Source organism: Agelaius tricolor, unplaced genomic scaffold (assembly GCF_023055355.1).
Source record: "Agelaius tricolor isolate 1412-34295 unplaced genomic scaffold, bAgeTri1.0.p SCAF_2, whole genome shotgun sequence".
Taxonomy (NCBI): domain Eukaryota; kingdom Metazoa; phylum Chordata; class Aves; order Passeriformes; family Icteridae; genus Agelaius; species Agelaius tricolor.
Window position 1 is genome coordinate 73429697 of NW_027269262.1, and position 19895 is coordinate 73449591.

General features: G+C 42.1%; 1 protein-coding gene across 1 annotated transcript in view; it reads right to left on the reverse strand.

Annotated features, from left to right (window-relative positions):
* Positions 1-19895, reverse strand: part of LAPTM4B (lysosomal protein transmembrane 4 beta) — a 59783-nt gene that overhangs the window by 36261 nt on the left and 3627 nt on the right. The window contains exon 2 of the mRNA XM_071421540.1: positions 5452-5563. Coding sequence (XP_071277641.1) covers positions 5452-5563 — 112 coding nt within the window. The remainder of the gene's footprint in view (positions 1-5451; positions 5564-19895) is intronic.

Below are 19895 nucleotides of genomic sequence, written 5' to 3' on the forward strand. Positions count from 1 at the left end.
TCCTTGGGCACTGCACCTACCAACAGCAGGATTAAGGACTTCAGAACCCAGGTTTCCCCTTTTTCAGAACACTGCCTGTGTCCTAGGTTTCAGGATTCTTGTTCTCTCCCTCTTGCCCCCAAAGTTTGTCCTTGTGCTTGCATAGGAACTCAAATGCCACAGAAAAAGTCCTATGGCAGGTACTTCCTAATTTAATGGATTAAATTTGAAGGATGAAGTGCCCTTTCCTAGCACTTGGAGGAGCACATTCAAACCACTGTGGCCTGATGAGGCCCTGGAGCACAGACATCCTTTCTCACAGTAGAAATGCTTGAATCTTTGTCTCATTGTCAAAATCAGCATGTCTCACCCAGGAGAGGGGCCTGCACTCAGCAGTGAGTTTAGCTCACCCTGGTGCTCCCTCCCTGTTGCCTCCACAGTGGCTTTGTCCAGCTCAGCTCATGGGTGCTACACGATGCCTGGGGAGGCAGCTGGGCTCCCTGCTCATCATTCAGGAGGGAATGACAGATCACTCATTCCAAACTGCTCTTCAAAGGCACCTCCTTCTCCTCTTAGAATGTGTAGAGAATCCAGACAACCAGTGCAATGTTTGAGCTGCATTACCTCGACCAGTTTCTAGGTTTTTAGGAGCTGTAAAGGCTGTGCTGTGCCTGTTAGAAGTGATCTGAATTCTGCCCTCAAGAGGAAGAAGTATCCACAAAATATACCTCTGCTAATAAAAGGTACTGCAGCCTCTTAAGACACTTCTGGTTGTGTGGCCATTTACTCTGGCTGCCTACACAGATCCTGTGAAATCAAAATTATTTTGAATAGACCAGGTACACTTAAGGTAATGAAAGAAAAGAAGTGAAAATTGCTGCTGTAGCCACAAACCTCAATTGAACCTCTTGTAAAAGAGGCTCATGGATCAATATTTTGATTCTGACCATCCATTTGGAGGGACTGCTTATGCATTTGTTCTTGATCCCAAGTACCTACTCCCTGCACCTGGGGGCAAGCTGCTGTCATTGTCATTTGCAGCAGATGCAGGAGTCACAGGTTCCACTTTGCTGGTGACTGTGGCAGTACTGGTTCAGAGCCAGAGCCCAGCAAACTGTGATGAGCTTGACATTGAAGATCTGCTCTGACACACTCCTGCTCCCTGTCTCCAGTGTCTCCCTAACTGTGCTCCACCATGCCAAGTTCCCAGTTGGCTCAAGCTAGTTCTTTCTCATTTAAGGCTTCATTGGGTTTTTTGAGCTGTGTCAGCTTCAATTAATCCGAGTGAAACTAGATATGCAGCACATTAAATGAGAAACTGTCAGGGGTGTGTGATTTTTTTTTCCAGCCATGCTGTGCTTTCTATGGCTAGAAGGGCTGCACTTGGACTGCTGAAGGGGTTATCCAGTCTGTTTGTCCTAGATGGCTTTCTGAGTTTTCTCCTTGGGTTTAAAGAAACCAGTTGAGTTTTTTGCTCCTTGGGTTTAAAGAAACCAGTTGAGTTTTTTAATTCTTATACCTTGCAGTGACATCCTACTTTCCTGCCTCTCTGGAGAGAAGATGCTGCTGGGGCTGGGCAGAGCTGCTGCCATGGGGTACCTGTGTGCACAGCAAGCTGCAGCTCGAGCTCCCTCAAATCACCTCAAAAGTATTTCCTTGCCTTCCCCTCTCCTCTTGCAGAGGTGGGTGCTGCAGGGACAGGGAGGAGCAGCCAGCAAGGCCAGTCCCTGTGTGTGGAGTGATGAAGACCTCAAATCCTCATCACCTGCCCCAGCCCTGGCGTTAATCACTGGCCCTTAGCTTTGAGAGCAGGGGCCAGAAAGCTGCAGATGAGCAGCCTGCAGTCCTCTCTCAGTCCACTCTCCCAGCCTTACTTATCCAAGAGCCTCCTGACTGCCAGCTAAGGATTACTGCCTTGCTCTCTCCTGCAGGCTGCTTTGCAAGCTTGATGCCACTGCTGCCAGCCACCAGGCAGCCCCCTGGGTCACAACCTGCACAGCAGCAGCTTTTCTCCCTGGGAAGAGAGGAGGACAATGAGAAGGAAAGAGTATTCTGCACCTTTGAGCCCAGCACATTTACTTTAGAGTATAAAATTAGAGGGGAAGATGCTGCCCTGAGTATCTTATACTGGGAAGGGATTTAGCTTTTTGCCCCTCCCTATATCTGGGACTAGTACTACATAAGAGGTGTTGATGGACTGGGACAGGAATGTACCTACTCCACCACTTCCATTTATCCCCCAGCAGAAGTCCAAGCCTGCTGTCTGTAGATTTCTTTATAAAGTTTTTCTATTTGAAGTAATATTTTCAAATCCTGGGTGCATGTCATTGAGCAGAAAGACCCTCACATTATTGTCCCCTGTCCTGAGATGTCTGCCTGTCTTGTCTGCCCATCCCAGGGCAGGGACATGGGCAGATTTTGACCTAAGTTGATGATATCAGTGTCAAAGTTCCCCTCAGTTTCTGTAGGACATGCAGAGGATTGCAATCCTTGCTGTCATCTGGCCTGTGAAGTATCACACACACATCTCTGACACTTTGGCAGCCATAAATAAAACCAAGCAACACCCACTGCTTGTTTGGGCTGTTGACATGTCAGGATGATGATCTGTGTGTCTGAAGAAGCTGAGCAGAAGGCTCAGGCAAAACCCTCTGGGAAGTCAAAATGAATTATAGGGCTTTTCCATCTCCTGCTCTGAGATTATTAGTCTTTTAACAGCAGCAGTATTGCATAGAGCAGCTCACACATTTCTAATTTTTCCTAGTCCAGCTTCTAAACTCCCTCAGGAAATAATAAAAAGAAAGATGACACTAAATGGGCTCAGCTGAATATCCAGCACAGGAGGAAGCCCAGCATTTTGCCAGGTTCAGAGATGTACATCTTGGGGAGCCACACAAACCACACACACTGGTGTGCACAGCAAGCTGCAGCTCGAGCAGCTTGTTCCTTCCAGTACCTCCCTCTGCCACATGGTTAAGTCTTGGCAGAATTTCTTCCCCCTTGCTTCCTTTTCTAGAATAGAAGGGAAAATAAATAGCCTAGAGCTTTTTTTTCTAAGTGTTCAGGTAAATCCTTTCTCTGACTAATCAAACAGGTACTTTGGAGCCTCTGGTAATGCCCTTGGAACCACACTAAATCCTGGGATTAGAACTGATGTTGCACTGGTATTTCCAAGCAGTTTGCACCAGACTGGCTGTGACTCTGCAGGTGGCAGGAATTTTTCCCACTGCTGGAACAGAAAATTGAGAATTCTCCATAAACCAGGCACAGCTAGAAATAAATCTGAATATGAATATTGGGGGAATCCTGGTTTCTTGGAAGTCAAGGGAAACCTGTCATTAACTTCATTTGACTACTGTGACACAGCTGATAAGTTTTTTTTGGGATGATGTTTTCAGATCTTTTATGAGGGATCCTCTTACAGAAGAGAGAGGAAGGGAGTGACAAATTTTACATGTAAACTCTGTGTCTGCATTTTTTTGTTGTTTGCTATTGATAGGAGGATCAACAGGAATGAGAAAAATGGCTATCAGTGTTTGTGTCATTATTATTTGTCAACAGAAGTACATACAGATAACAACTTTGGGACCTTCTTTAGAATAAAAAATTATGTATCTTCCTGTATTTCATACACATGGTTTTGGTGCATGGAGCTAACCTGGAAAACACTGCTTCAAAAAAGATAAATAAAAGTAGGAAAAGAGAAGAGTATGTGGAAGTTTTTTTGATGATTTATCTCATAATAAAACATTTCATTACATTTGAACAAATACAGTCATGCTTAAAGAATAGAAAAAAGAAATTATCTCCTGCCAGCTATTTCCAGTAACCATAAAAGTCAGTAGCTTGACTCAACTGCCTTTACTCAGTAAGGCACCAAACCAGAGGGAGTCAAAGAATAAAAGGAGACATTAATTCAAGTGTTCATTCGTAATTTAACTGCCTGTGAAATGTTCCCTTTACCAAATGGAAATGAGGTTGCTTGGCCCATAAGCCATCCTTTCACAGTCTTGCAGGGTTCACTTCAGAACCCTTGATAAAAATATACAGAAAGTACAATTTTCAAGTGTAGATGGAAATCCCCAATGTACTTTATCTGACAGCTACTGCATTACAAAACAGAATTACAATTTGAAAGCCTTGGGCACTGGCAGGCCTCTGATGTCAGCTATATAAAACCACACTGACAGACAGTTATTACCAAGGTTAATCTCTGAGAATTAGGACAAGGCAGTCAGTTTTAATATGTCAGAATCAGCTAGGAGCCCATCTGTATCTACTGTGGTCCTTACTTTCTTAAATCCAGTTATATAAAAAGATTTTTAGTCGGAAGTTGTCGGTGGGTTTTCAATGAAGACACAATAAAGTTGCAATCACCCCTTATCATTAATTCAGTGTAGACCCTCAGGGCACATCTGCATAAAGACCTTGTGGAAATAAGCATGCCTTCAATGATACCCAGCATCTCTGACACAACAATGGGCAATTTTTTTTTCTCATGTGTGGGGCTATTGCTTCTCCTACAGACATTTTATTGACTTCAGTAGGAATGAGAAAAGGACTTAGAACCTTTAGCTGTGGATGGGGGGATTCTGAGCAGAAAGACACCAGGGTGACTAGCAACAGACCTTGTTTCAGACTACTATGAGAAATGTTGAATGTAACCATCTTGTGAGCAGAAATGAAAATAAACAGACATTTTTATCAAAATCACGTGGAGGGAAAACTTTACTCGATATGAATTAATTAAATCAACACACCACCAAATAATTTGGAAAAGTTATGGAACAAGGAAACATTCTCAAAGGACAAGAGTTTTTTGTAGGAGACATAAATGGCCTAGCTTACCCTTCTCTGAAACCATATTAAAGATTTTCTGTGATGCCTTTCAGTAAGAGAAGGAATTGCTCTGTGTTATTGCTAATATGCCTGTGACTGTACAGTTGATATTTGCATTTGCATCTATTTGAGCAGGTTTGTGCAAGTCATGCCAGATGCACAGGGGGTGCATGAACACATCCAGCATGAAGGAACACACTCAGCTGTCTGAACAGCAGCATGGCTCTTGTGCATGTGCAGGCACTTGGGATGTGGTGCTGCAAGATGCAGAGACTCCATATCTCCCTCTGGCCTGCAAAATTCCCCTGGGGATATCTCCCTCTGGCCTGCAAAATTCCCCTGGGGATTTCAGCACCATGCTCAGGGATACATCTCCCTGCCAAGGGCTGGCTCTGCCCCTGCCAAGTCAGGACACAGCAGAGCAGATGGATTGATTACTAATAGGTAGGTGGCAGATAAGGTTACTACTAGGAAACAAGTTTAAACTGTATCATGACACCTTTCACAATAAAAATGCATCTGCAAGATACAGAGGTGAAGCAATAATTAAAAGGACAGTAATTACTGAAATGATAGGACAGTTACATAAATGCTGCAGCAATGAGTGCTAGTAATTAGGGAATTTGTACTTACTGGCATCATCCATAAATTCAAATTCACCCCCTAATTCAGCACTAGTCAGGTGGTACTGGTCAGGATCAGTCAGGGCACTCAGCAGAATCAGCAAGACCACCGAATTTATAATCTACAGAGAGGAAAAAGGGAAAAGGATCAGTCTGTGAAAGTAATCCATGAAAAACCTCTGGGAAGCACATACCCACCATGTTTCACACCAGCTCATAGAGACTGTTTTCCAACTGTACAACCGTAGTATTTAACTAACACTGTAATTAATTTCTTTAAGATGGTAAACAGGACTTACTTCTTCCCTCAGCAGCAGCAGCATGAAAATTAAACAAAATGTAGAGTGCCTCTTTTCATTCTGACTCTCTTCCACACCAGAAAAGTTACTGCTGCTCTTTCAGACTATAACACATGTTATCACATCCACCAGTCCTTTTGAGATTATTACAAATGGGTGCTGTAATCAAGGACTATCAGCATGGCAGAACCAGAATTGGGGACAGACCCTGTAAAACTGCTAGATGACCAAAGAGGAGCTCAATTACTGGAAAGGGCTGTGTTTTAAGAGGCCACGAGTGAGGTGCTGGTTCAGGTGAGCTGCTAAATGAGGAGGCCTGGGGGGGTGGCAATGTGAGCCCCGTGTCTGATGCTCCCATTCCTGTGTCATATGGCACAGATGGACATTCACAACCACCAAGGCCTCGGCTATGAAATGCAGTAAGTGAATTAAATGCCAAGAATATCAAGTGACCCAGCAGAAGCGGATTGTCAACCATCAGCTATGGACAGATTGGTAGCCAAGAGCTGTATTTTAAAACAAATCTGAACAAAATGCTCATATTGCTTTGAAGTGAAGAGAGCTAATTGCAGAAAAGAAGATTGCTCAGCATGAAATAATACAGCCAGGCTAAAAGCTTATTCTACAGAACTAGGAAGATAACTGGTAAAGAAGAAAATGGAAAGAAGAAAGCTGAAAACAGTACGCTTGGAAAGATGGATTTCATTGCTTTGGTTCTCACTTCAAAGTCATCCTAATCTGATCACAGGTTACTAACAGCAACAAGAAGGTGTAGGTGTAGCACAGGTTATTTCAAGACATAACAGGCTAGAGAATTTCTCAGGTAAGATAAATCCTTTTTGATAGGTAAATTCCATCAAGTCCAGCTGATACCAGATCTGTTAGCAATCTTTGAAAACTGCTGAGAATAGATTGAGTTCAGAAGACAAGAAAAGAGCAAGCACAGTTTATGCAATTTCAAAGCAGGAAGGTCATGTAATGAATTTCTAGATAGACTGTGAGAACAAAATAACAAGAGATAATCAAGCAGTCTTCCCATTAACACTTCAAATTTGTATGGTGACAATCACCACGGGCTTGCCAAGGACAAACTGTAAGTAATTTATCTGTTTTTCCTTCTCTGACAGACCAAGAGGCCTTATGGATAGGGCAGAAGCAGTAGATAACATCTCTGCATCTTAGCTCCCTTTTTGACATTTTGAGATTCTCACAAATGAGCATGGAAAACCTGGTTTGGTTGGATGCACAGGAAGGTGAATGCCCTGCCAGCTGGATAACTGTACTGAAAGAACAGCTGTGACAGATTTAAGGCCTCACAGCCAGCAAAGATATATTGATTGGGATTTTCCAGTATCATTGAGAGACTTGGTAAGTCACTCGTAACCTCTACCTTTCTCTAATTTGCAGACAAGTTGTAAGCACTTTGTGAAATAAGATTACAATTATTTTGACCAACTAGAGCAGAATTCAGACAACAGAGCACAATTCAGCACCAAAAAGCATAGAGAAACACATTTGTGAAGAACTTCAGAAGAATTTGAGGCAAAAACACTGAGTAAGTGACAATTGCCCAGAAAGAAGTCTGAGTATGGCAGTGAATTAACTGAACACAACTCAGTGGAATCCCATAAGCTCAGCTTTGTGGCTACATGGTGCTGGGCAGGGCTGCAGAAACCTGGGCATTAGATGCATAAACTATCTTCCCACTTGCCCTCCATGGGCTCTGCAGAAAGGATTCAAAGTCCTTCTAAAACGTACAAGGAAAAACCCTGGGGAGGATCCTGCATCAGAACAGAGGGCAGTGAGACATCTGGAATGTAGGACAGGTAGGGAAAAACCAGGGGTTGCTTAGCAAGGAAAAGGTAGGGGGAGGTGCTCTCAGTCTTTTATGAGCAGAAAGGTGGGGGAAAAGAACAAGGCAACAGATCCACTGGGTAAACAGATCTGAATTATAGCAAAAGAAAATTTAAGTTAGACAGTGTGGTGAACAATAAGAAAAGAAGCAGATAGAGATTGTCTGGAGGGGGTTAGAGATTGTCATTACTGCATTTTTACATAGAATAGTTAAATAACTGTGTGGGGAATGCTGTAGCATGGTCTTGTCTTTCTCTTGGTTTTGAAGACATCAGGTGACTATCAAAATTCAAAGTATATTCCATAAATCTTACTGGGTTTTAACATCATGTATAACTCCATATCACAACTTAGTTCTTGTTTTATACTCCTTTGTGGAAAGCTGGAAGATATAAGCCAGGAATAAATATGTTACCTAAGAAGACTACTCAAAATATCCAAGCAATCAGAAACCATAAATGCATAGAGTGTTGCTATTTAAAGACATATTTTTGAGTACAGATATAGCCATGAAAATTCATAAAATACTGACCTACACACTCTACTTTCTCCTTATGGATATGTCCTGATTCAGATTATGTGATTGTCAGCATTGCCTTAAATTCTGTATAAGACATATATTGTGTTTGCCTGATCTGAAGTCTGCTGCAGTCAGTAGGAATCTCTTTAATGCTCTTTAGTGCATTACTTTTCTGTTCTATCAGTTTGTTCTCTTGAGATGCTCATAATCATCCGAGCACTTTCCAGCTGTGCTGTCAGCAGTGCAAGTGAAATACACCACGTGTTTGTTTGCTCCCTCTTTCTCCCAGAAATGTGTGCACAGTTGGGTGTATTGTGTTCATTAGGGTTTTCCTTTTGTTTTGAAAGTGATGTGACTGTTGAATTTTGAAAAATGCTCTAATGCATAAATTCTGTCTATCTAAAAACTTCTTGATGCAATGTTTTCCAAGGACACACAATCAAGGACAAGAGCATAAAAAATTATTCCCTGTTGGTGTATGTAGTTAGTATGAGAGTTGAAATCTCCATTCTAGGAAAAGAATTTTGATAGGGCCAAAATTTCCTTCAAGATATTTTACCTTTCTTCAGCAACAAATAGTGTAACAACCAATCAGCAATGCTTAGAAAGCATTTTAATCATGCAAAGTTGCAGGAAGCTGCTAAACCCTGTACCTTCCCAATGAGACACTCTGTCCTCTTTTCATGGATGGAGAAACTGAAACATGTCACAGTGAACATTGTCACAGTGCAGGTGGAAGCAGCATTGGTGGCTGGTGGTCAATCCCAGTCTCATCACCTGCTCCTGCTCATGCCTGCATGCACCTTCCTCACACAGCTGTTGCTGTTTAAAGTGGCTTCTACTCAAATCTGAAATTATGTTTTATAAGCCCACAGCAGGAACTCCAGTTACTGCTCCAATATCTGGATGTCTCTTCCACAATATTTCCTCTTTCCCCTTGGCTTCATATATTTTGTGGTTTCTATAAAGCATCATTTATTATTTTCTATAAAGCATTATTTGTTATTTTCCTCCCCTTCATTGATTAAAAAAGTGGATGTAATTCCATCTGGCTGCCAGAAAAGTAAGATTTTGGATTTTTTAAAGATAATTATTTTATTTCCATATCAGAATAAGGGCACAGTTGGGCATTTTTAGGATTTTTGTAGGTTCTTTGTCCAGTGTGTTGTTAGGGCACTCTGAACACCATCCTGCAGGGACTGAGCCCAGAAGTGATCTGATCACCACCAGCCCCAGCAGGGCAGGGGATAAACCAGGGGGGCCAACCAAAAGCAAGGAGGGCTGGGGCCAGGGCCACAGCTGGAGAGAAGCTGCAACCTGCCTCTGCAGGGTCCTCCTAGGGAGCATGGCTGGGCACTGGCATGTCTTGTACCACTGGCACAGAGACCCCAGGCTGCCCTGGATGGGGTCCTGGGCCATGGGCAGGGGTGTGGAGAGGCTCAGGTTGGGGCTGTGCAGGTCAGATAAGGCTGTGAGTGTCCCTGGAGCTCCTCTCCTGAGCCCCTGGCAGCACTGGGTGCTCTCAGCTGTAGGACCCTGTGGTCACAGTTCTGACTTGATAGTGCAAAGTCTTGCATTTATTCTTATTGAGCACCTGTCATGGGCAGAGTGGGAGCTTCAGATAAAGTTTATTAAAGAAACCCTCCTGGTGAGTTACAGGGTGTAGAAAGGATCCCCTTGCTTTTTAAACTCCTCCTAGAAGAGTCTTGGTATGGCTGGATCCAGTCTTAACCCCAGACTTCATCAACAGTTTATGTCTAAAGGATTATATAGGTATAACTGATCCTTTATACAACTTTGTCCCACAGGATAAAGGACAGCAGACCACATATGTTTAAATAAATAAATATAATGGTTTTATTATAATAATGATTAGACAAAACTATCTTAACCAGAATTATTATATACTATAACATAGTATATTATTAGATACTATAACACAGTATAGGAGATATAGCAACTATTATAGTACACCATGAAGCAATATTGAAACAATTGTATTAAAGCTAGCAAGAACAATTAATTGATATTTAATTGTTATTAACAGATTGATATTACCCACCCATATCAGTGACCAAGGGCCAGTTTCTTTCACTCAGCCTTGAAAGGTAACCTTGAAGGGCATCCCCACTCAAGGGAGAGGTCCCCACACATGCACTGCAGGAAGGGGTGTGGTAGAAGGCCCTGCTGTTCAGTTTGGAGCTGGGTGATTTTCTGTCAGCCATTCTGTCTCCAGGCCAGCTGTGTCAGCTCAGAGCTTTAGATAAACTATCAGCAGTGGCACTCGTTTGTTCCTTTATCCAGGTATTTTTGCAGGTCTGCCACATTTTCATCTCACTATCAGAGTGTTTAACTTTGGGATTGAGTCAGACTTGGCTTCAGCCATTGTTCAGCACCAAAGGCAGCATGAATTCCCCCTCTTTGTTTACCACTGACAGCTTGGAAAGAGGACACTGCTCAAGTTATTTTACCCCATTCCAGGGAGAGCATCCTGCTGCAACCCCACTGCTGTATGGCCATGAACCAGCAGATTAGGGACAATGTGAGGCAGTTCTGCTGGAGAGGATGCCCAGTGTTTAGGATGCAAGGACACAACCTCATGTCTTCCACAGAAAGCACCCAGCAATTATAAATTATATAATGCATGGAAATTTCAGACTTCTACAGTCAATAAGTCACCTTTTCTCCATGTCATTGGTTACAGGTCAGCAGTGAACTCTGGTGACTCACAGGAATAAAATGCAGGGGAGCAGTGTCAGAAACCACTGCAGCAACAGGTGACCAGAAAACAAACATCACTATCATTTCAGACCTTTTGTAGAAGTGCAGCTGCATGCTATCTGTCCCAGCTTATCTAAAATAAAATTAGTTCCAGTAGCTCCTAAGAGCATGCCATTAACACCAATCTACTGATGATCCCTAATTCAAGCAGACAGAGAAATGCTTTGGCCAGCAACTTACACAAATGTCTGTAAACACTGAAAGAATGGAGTTACAATGGCTTGCCAGGAGCTACAATGGCTTTCAGTCAAGAGTCAAAATAAAATAGCTTTGTTAAAGGAGTTTAGAAGAAGAAATATTATGCTCACTTTAAATCAATACACTGCATTAAAAACAGAGTGATGTTTCTATTGAAGTCTACAGGTTCCCCTCTACAAATGTTCTACTGCAGCTCTCCCAAGGCTTTCTAATGCAGTGAAGAGAGATACCTATATTTACAGGAAAAAAGAAGAGCTCCCCCCAGCTTTATTTCTGTTGAGGGTTCAATATATAACTGAATCCATGCATGTAGCAGTCTGAGTGTTATGAGTGGTGAAAGATGTTTATACAGTTTTAATTCTGTGACTGCTTTCAGCCTCACTGAACTCAAGAGAGATCCACTTAAGCACTCTCCTTAAATCTCAGCATTGGTGGTGAACTAACTCCTTGCCTGTGCCCCTTTTTACAGTTCCAGAGCTGCTTTCATGACACTGGGAAGCCCTGTAATATGTAGGAACTGGCACATGGAGTTCTAGCATATTTTTAGTATCCCACAAAACTGGCATGGTTTAGTTTGTTGTCCTCTACAGAGATACTAAGGAAGCAAATTGCCAAGGACATTACTTTTAGTAGTAAGAAATCCTAAAGATTTTTAGTAAAACTTAAGAAAATCTCAAGCAGAACCCCTGTACCCACTTCTCTGTCTCCAAAAAACTCTGTTCTTTACAGAAATTATAGAAACAAAACATCAGCCTTAAACTACTTTTGCTCCTTGAAACTAAACAGAAGAGTATTTTCCAGCACTTGGATATTTGAAGTCAGTATCACTATCAGAAAAAGTAAGAATGAATGGAAAATGTCTATTTAAGAATCTCAATGTCTAATTCTCCCTATCTACCTTTCCCTTTTCCCTAGGCGTGTTCTTTGCATATTTTCATTTTTTTCTTTAGGCATAGAAGATCTTAATAAAATCAAGAACACTTTTGTTCATCAAAAGGACAAAAGAACTCTAAGGAACTCAAAAAGGAAAAAAAAAACAGGGTCAGGATTTAACTAGCTCATGGTAGATTTGCACTATCTGGGGTGCATTTCCCAAACTTCTCTGTTAGTGTGGATAATGAATTAGGGTTTATTGTCCCATATAGGAAGATTTTTCTGTCCGTTCTCTGTCTCCCTGTTAGGCAAAGTTTTGTGTTTGTAAGTGTTCATTGGGGGCTTTTTCTGAGCTCCGACTGAAGAAGAAACAAGGAGGCAATTTCATCAATAAAGGTTTTAAGCTGAGTGCCGTGAAGAGCAGGCAAATAGCACATAAGGAACAAGAAACAAGATGTCCCTTCTGTGTAGCCATGTTTCTTGACAAGTCTTCCAGCAGTGATTCAATCCCTTTCCCTCTGGGGGCACAGGAGCTACATCTGAGCACAGCACAGCCATGGTGTGAACCCCAGGAGAGGAGGAGCAGGAGAACCCTGGCTGTCAGAGTAGACATCTCTCTCTTTTTCCTGCTGTGTAAGCCTTCTGCCTCATGCTAATGAAAATGTTTCAACTTTCCAGTGCCTGGGGACAAGCTGCAGATGTGTTAGTGATGCACAGCTTAATGAGTGGTCCAAGTTAGAAACCCAGACACCCTCAACTTTCATCCTATCTTTTCATCCAATGGAGCAAAACAGCTCCATTGAACAGAAACAGAGAGAGGGACACTTGAACTTGGGTTAAAAGGGAATCCTTCACTCCTCTGACCAGTGAAACTCATTATCAGGCATTATTACTGAAGCCAAAAGGTTGAAGGAATTCAGAAAAAAATGATTTATTTACTAAAAGGAAATGCAAGTGTTTAGTCATATCACAAAAGATCTGAAAAACAAAATATAAGCCTTCCTGCTTCAGGTGACTGCCCAACCTTAACATTACAGGATAATAAAAGAAAATGTTGTCCCTGAACAAGCTGTTCTTTCTCTCTGTGTGGTTTCTCAAAGCATGGTTCTAGCTGCTATCTGAAATACTGCACTGGAATAGGAAGAGCATTAGTCAGATCAGAAGTAGCAATTAGGATTTTATATTCTTTAATTTGGAGAATTTAGGGTAGAGTCTGTAATTCTTGTCACTATTTTTCCATACTACTTAGGGGAAGGCAAAGAATCATCCAGGCAGGCTCAGACTAGCAAATTACAAAGTCCATATTATAGAGAGCATATAATAGAAAGCTGCATAAAATATTTCAATCAGCTTTTATATACACAATTTCAGCTTTGATTGCTATGACACTCAACACTGAACTTTAAAGATTATGCTGATTCAATTGATATAGGAAGTCCAGAATAATTTACCAGCACTCTTCTATACAAATGACTCAACTACTGCCTACTGCCAATCTTTTAATAAGCTTAAAACCCAAACCACAAGAGGTCTGTTATTAGTGAAATATGGTAATGCTTAAATTTATTTAAAAAAAATAGATGGACAGATTGTGCAATATGCACATGAGAGGTTTCTGTCTCCCTAGAGATAGAGTTTAGTTTGTTATATACTTGTGAGAGACTCCAATGTTATGGTTTGTGGCTTAGATATTGTTATGAAGGACTTTTTGCCCATTAGGGCAAAACTGTATAAAGAAGCTGCAACCACCAAGGCCTTCCTCTCCCTGAAGATGCTTCCTGAGGGTAACTTGGGACTGTGAGTTAAGCTGCCTAAGGGACCTTGGGATAAGATAAAGGTGACACTACTGTTCAATCATCTCAGGTCTAGGGACAAGGAGACAGACTGAGGGAGAATGAAGTGTCCTCCAGAAAGCCTAACCCAGCAGCTGTCCTGAACATCAGCTCTGGCTGGGATTGAGGTGGGGGAGGCCATAGCCCACAGACTCAGCTGCTGAGTCTGCACAGACTCCCCCCAACCAAGGGGGCAGGAGGAGAGTTTTGGGTGTGGGCATAAACCAGAGACAGTGAACACCCATCCTCCCCTACACCAACCCCACAGGCCACAGCCATGGGAAATTCACAAGAGGCAACTGAGGGGGTGCCATAATCCATCAAGGACCCCCAGAGGGCTCCCAGGCTTGTTCCTGAGTGCTTGCAGCAGAGCACTGCATGGGATGCAGTGATGCAACTGCTCCAGAGCCTGTGGCAAGAGACTGTGTCACACTTGCTCCTGCAGGGAGCCCCCTGGGCATTCCCAGCTGCCCTGAGTGCACATTAACCCACTGAACTCTGTTTTGAGGGACCCTCACCACCAAGGAGACCAGAAGAACAGGATAAATAGGACACTATCAGGATCCATGGAGTGGTGATATTTTCCCCTTAATCTGTCTCTCTGTCATGCTCTTCTTCTCCCCCCTCATTTTCTATTTCCTTCTATCGCTTTCTACCTCCTATTTGCTGTTAAATAAAATCCATACTACTGACTTTGGCATATGGTCTTGCTTGCATTTTAATTTGGGTAATTTCTTTCATAATTTTAATAACAGAATTGTAACACTATTTAATCTTAGTCCTTCCCTGGTTTAAGGAAATAAGCTATTTGTATACAAATTTATCAGTGGAGTCTTTGTTGCTTTTCCATTTTATTTAATGCAAGTTGAACCTGTACCTAAGGAAAGTCCTGAAAATGACTGCTGAGGTCTTCTGCCCAGCAAGACCTCTAGGGAAATATTTATGGAGAAACATAATCACATATACAATTATATCATTGCCAGATCAACTCACAATTTCTCCTAAAGGTCATCTTGGTCCAGGATGCAGTGGAGAACTAGCAGAAAATTGGTATGCAATAAAACCTTATTAGAAAAAGAGTTGTTCAGGTGGGATTTGCTTGGTTTCTGCATTTCTCCTTGAGTTCCAAAAATGCATGTTTGAGCCTCGCAGCTGACTGAAAGCTTGAGGGCAGACCTGCTGAAGTGTGACTGTGATATGAGCTGTGGCAGGTCCCAGAGATCCAGACATTGGTGTGGCCTTGTGACAGAGGATGGGCCAGGCAGCATCGCTGTAGCTGCTACTCTGTGGCCCTGGCCAGCACTTTGTGTGTCCTACAGCAGCCCCCAGTGCTGTCTGTGCTCAGAGCCCCCTCACCCTCCTGGACTTGGCCACTGCACTGCTGAGAGGACTGGGCTTTGCTTTGGAGAGACACAAACAAACACTTCATTAAAAAAAAACCTAACAAAAACCAGCACCAAAACACACGAAATCTTTGATCCATTATTCCTATGTAGCCACCACAGGCAGTATCCAGAGAAGCCATACAAGTGACTGCACCCTTAGAGCACTCTGCAGCCCAAGGCAGAGATTTAGTCATGCAAGGAAGAAGTGGAAGGATGGTACAGTACAGATAATTACAGAAATAGTAAAGAACACGATCACTTGTATCCTGTCTGGCTGGCCACAGCTGTTTCACTCTTGGGAAATGCATCTCTCCAAGGTGAAAATCTCCCACAAATCTGTGTTTCTGCCAAAAGCATTTGTCTTGTCTGTTTTAAGCAGCTTAATATATCTCTGGATAGAACAAGACCTTGCTCAGCACATGCCAGCAACAAAATGAAAAGCAGTCACAGCACTCTCAAAACCCCTTTCAAGGCTGAGTACCAGGATAACAATAGTTAGAGCTGACTGCAGACACCTGAAAAAGAGCTGACCCTCAGGAGGTCCAGGAACAGTGTGCTAGGCTCAAGTCCATATTAATCTTCAGGGATGCCTCCCTGGCAATTCACCTCACACTGACCAGGAGCACTCTCTGACACCTTCAGACACAAGTGTGGGTTTTTGCTTCTTATTCTGCTGTTTGGAGATTTGGGACTTTAAACCTCCAGCCCTGCTTGAGAGCAGCACAGAAAAGGCCCTGCACATCTTCAAGCCTCGGCCACTTTAAACTTGCAGAGTTTTACAGTCAAAGCACAAGCCTCACAATAAAACAAAGAGAAAAAGAAAGCAATCAAGGAAATTAATTCCTGGCTATTTTACAACATCCGTTCCATATGTCCAAGAATATATAAGACTAATTGCATTTTCACTGACGTCAGTCTAATCAACGATCAGTTTAGGAAGCTTAATGTGTTCTCCTCTGGCTCACTAGGAGATACATATTAACCTTCAACAGAACTTCCAAACACATTTTACTTGATTAATGTAATACCTCCTTTCCTTTCTATAAATATATTCATGATTTTTTGTATAAAAACCCAAATGTAATTACAGCATACTGAACTCTTAATGGGATTCTTTCCTTCAACAAGCATTTATGTAAACTTTGCTCCTCTTACAACCAACCATCTGTTTTCTCACTGAAAGGAATTTATTATCCAATTGAAGGCCTTAATAAGAAAAAATGGGTATTTCACAAAGGTTTGCAGTTTCTGAGGTGATAATTGTATTGATTACATGAGACGACTGTGTGATTATCAAAACAGCTGATGCAGATTATCAGCTGTCATTGCAATGATTACATACTCCATGAAATATCCTACTATGGTATTTGGGGATATAAGAAAAACTGCCTGGGTGAGGGGATTAGAGCTTAAAGATATTTTCATAAATCCTTGTGTTGTGTCACAGACTAATAAACAGTTCAGTAAGTGCAAGAGCTGCCCAAAAGACATTTCCAAGAAATTTTGTCCCTCCAATAACTTAAAAGGTTTTTGCAAGAAAAAACAATTTTAATAAATGTTTTAATGTCATACTGATGTATGACAGAGTCTGGGACAGACTAATAAAATACTGCTTCTACTTCTTTCTACAGCACAGGAAACACACAAATACGGGGTTTTTTCCACCTAGAGCAGAAAGCACAGGTAAAACTTGGGATATGGCACACCAATGAACCCATCTTTTGTTCAGATAACCTTTTTGGCCTGCTCAGGGATGGATTCTGTCACACACAGGTAAGTGATTAGGCTCTTTGCAAGCTATTTTATTGATTGTGCCATTTAAATTCCTCCCATGCTGTCCTTTATTTTACAATTTGACTGAAGAGGGCCTGAAGCATGAATTGGAGAAAAAAGATGGGATAAGGTCCTGCACTGCAGGAACCAACCTGGGCCTGTGCACAGCACAAGAGAGTTCTTTAAGAAGTTATCCTGATGCCACTCTTGAAGCTAACAGATATTAAATTATTTAATAATGTATCTCTAGAGAAGTTACAGTCAGAATATGGTTATTGAGAGGTCCTTCAGATAAGATCATTTTGTTCATGCTTATGATCATCATTGGTCTTTATTTTTTGCTATGACATACATAAAATTCATACATGTGCTTTCAGTTTGTTAAGTAAATGACATACAGGGCCTGAGCAGGTATTTGTGTGCAGAATCAGTAATTTTTTTTTCCCTCTGGTCTTGAAGATAATGAAATGGATGTGATCCAGTCCAAGAGCACATACCCTGAACTCCTTTGACTCCAGTCTCAGCTGGATATTCAACATGTACATCAATCATCAGGGAAGCCTTTAAAAGTAAGATTAATATTCTCCTCTATTCATAATGAATTCCAAGTTTTCTCTCCACTCTCCACAGTAGCAAGCATATGCATAGGAAGAGTCTATTGAGTTACTGGGGAATGTTACTGGTTTTTTTCCATGATCTTGTGTTTCATCTTATGAAGTACAGACAATAGAAAAACTAATGATGATTTTATAGACATGGCACTTGGGACATAAATATTTAATCAATTCAGCCATTTCTATTAGAAGAATTGGGAATCTCATGTAATTTGACATTATGACACCTTCAGTTGCTAGTGGAGAAATTTCCCGTACTGCTGACACTACGTCTCTTACCAAGGGATGGGAATTAGGAATGTCATTGGCATCACCCAGCTCTTTCCCCTGAATATACAGCCCAGGTCTTGGCCATGGAGAGGAAGCACCTGGTGAATTCACAGCAGGCCCCATTCTGCAGGAATCCTTTCCCCAGGGCCAGCAGTACTGGGCTGTCAGTGGAGGTGGTAAAGGTGCAGGATAATCCCACCCAACCCCAGCTATATCCCACTGGGACAACACTGGAAGAGACATCCCTGGGTGATGTGGAGGAACTGAGCCTTCAGTGAACTGGCTACTATGGCCCTTCATACAGACATAAAGTTGAAAATCCTTTCTTTTTAGCCCACTTCATTCCATATAAAGCTAATTTTCTAAGTAAAACATAAGGCCTCATATCTGTATTCATGAAAATTCCCACAACCTGACACTGAGATAACACATCAGGCTTTCTGATTGTGTCATTTTGCTCTTTTCACAACTTCAGTTCTTTTTTCAGTTTTCAAAATCTCCTGATTTTCCCAGGTTTAAAAATAATCAAGAACTTCTTCTTAGAATTTCTTTCTTTTCCCTAAAAAGGCCTTCACAACCTGTTCAAGGGACCCTCAGTCACAACTGTCTGGTGATGTGAGTAGTCTCAGACAGTGTAAAGCAGCAGCTTGGAAGGCTCCAGTGCAGGGATATTTTGTTTACATGAGCAGTCACTGCTGATCTCTACCCCCTGCCAAGTAAGCCAAGATTACTGAAATCTTCTAACTGGTATTTGAGCACATTGCCATACATGCTGTTTTGCATGAGGCTTGAAAAATGCCAGGACATAAATGTGGCCTAGTCACAAAATATATATTTTCACTCTCCTTTTGACATCAGATCAAGTTCACTCTACCAGTCCTGTCAGGGGGTTCAACCTTAAATCAGTGAGACCATAGCCCATCGTGCTTTTCTTTTCCTTTGCAATATAAGTCTACTACCAGTATATTTTTTCATCATTAGGATTCAATCCTTTTACTAAAAGATGACTGGGACAGAGATAGATATTAGACATGCTTTCAACAGTATATTCAAAAAAATCCAGAACTGAAATGTCACAACCAGCAATTCACACCGAGCTTTCCACAAATAGCAGCTCAAACATTGAACCCACCTTAGCTAAAAACTTCAGCTTGCTCTATTTATGTTCTTACTGCACATCCTTCAGTGAGAGCCACCCAACTCGATACCCTGTGGTTATAAAAGGTTCTCAGCCTCCCATTAGTTTTTATTTTTAGCCCCTCACTGTCAGGAGCTCCGGGAGGGCAGTGGCTCCCCAGGCACGGCAATGGTGAATGCACAGCACACCCCATTCTGCAAGAATCCCTGCCCAGGGCCAGCAGCACTGCACTGGCACTGGAGGTGCTAAAGGTGATGTTGCAGGGTCCTGGGGGGCTGTGGGACCACGGGGAGGAGCAGCCTGTGCCCAAGGCTCTGCTGCACTGAGGCACTGGGCACACAGAGCTCAAACAAGAAGGATCCTTTTATTGTCTGGGGTTTTTTTTAACTGATACCTTACAATTCCATCTTCTCCCCACCAAAGCAATCAGAAATAATCAGAATTCCTGCTATCCCAGATGGTGTCAGTGGATCCTCAGGGTGTGCAGAAACCCCACTGTCAGGAGAATGGAAAATCCTTCCATGACACTGTCAGCATATCTGATGTTGCTCTTTCTTTGTGTTTTAGACAAGGAAAGTGGGGTCCATTTCCTCAGGAAGAAGACACGCTGTGTTTATGAATGCTGTCACTGACAGGGGTGTTGTTATTCTGACTCACCAGCACTGACTGGGTCACTTGGAAACTGAAATGCCAGTTTCCCCCAGACTTCAGCACCCACTGGAGATCAGAACTGAAGTTGGCTCATTTCAGCATTGTCACTGTCCTGAACAGCACAGTGACAAAATTCAGCTATGGGAAGTGACTTTCTAGTTTAACTTGGTTTGTTTTTTTAAAATACAACATTTTTAAGACTTTTGTGCCCCAAAATGTTTCTGCATTACTACTGTGACTTCTGATGTCATGTTACAATACAGACA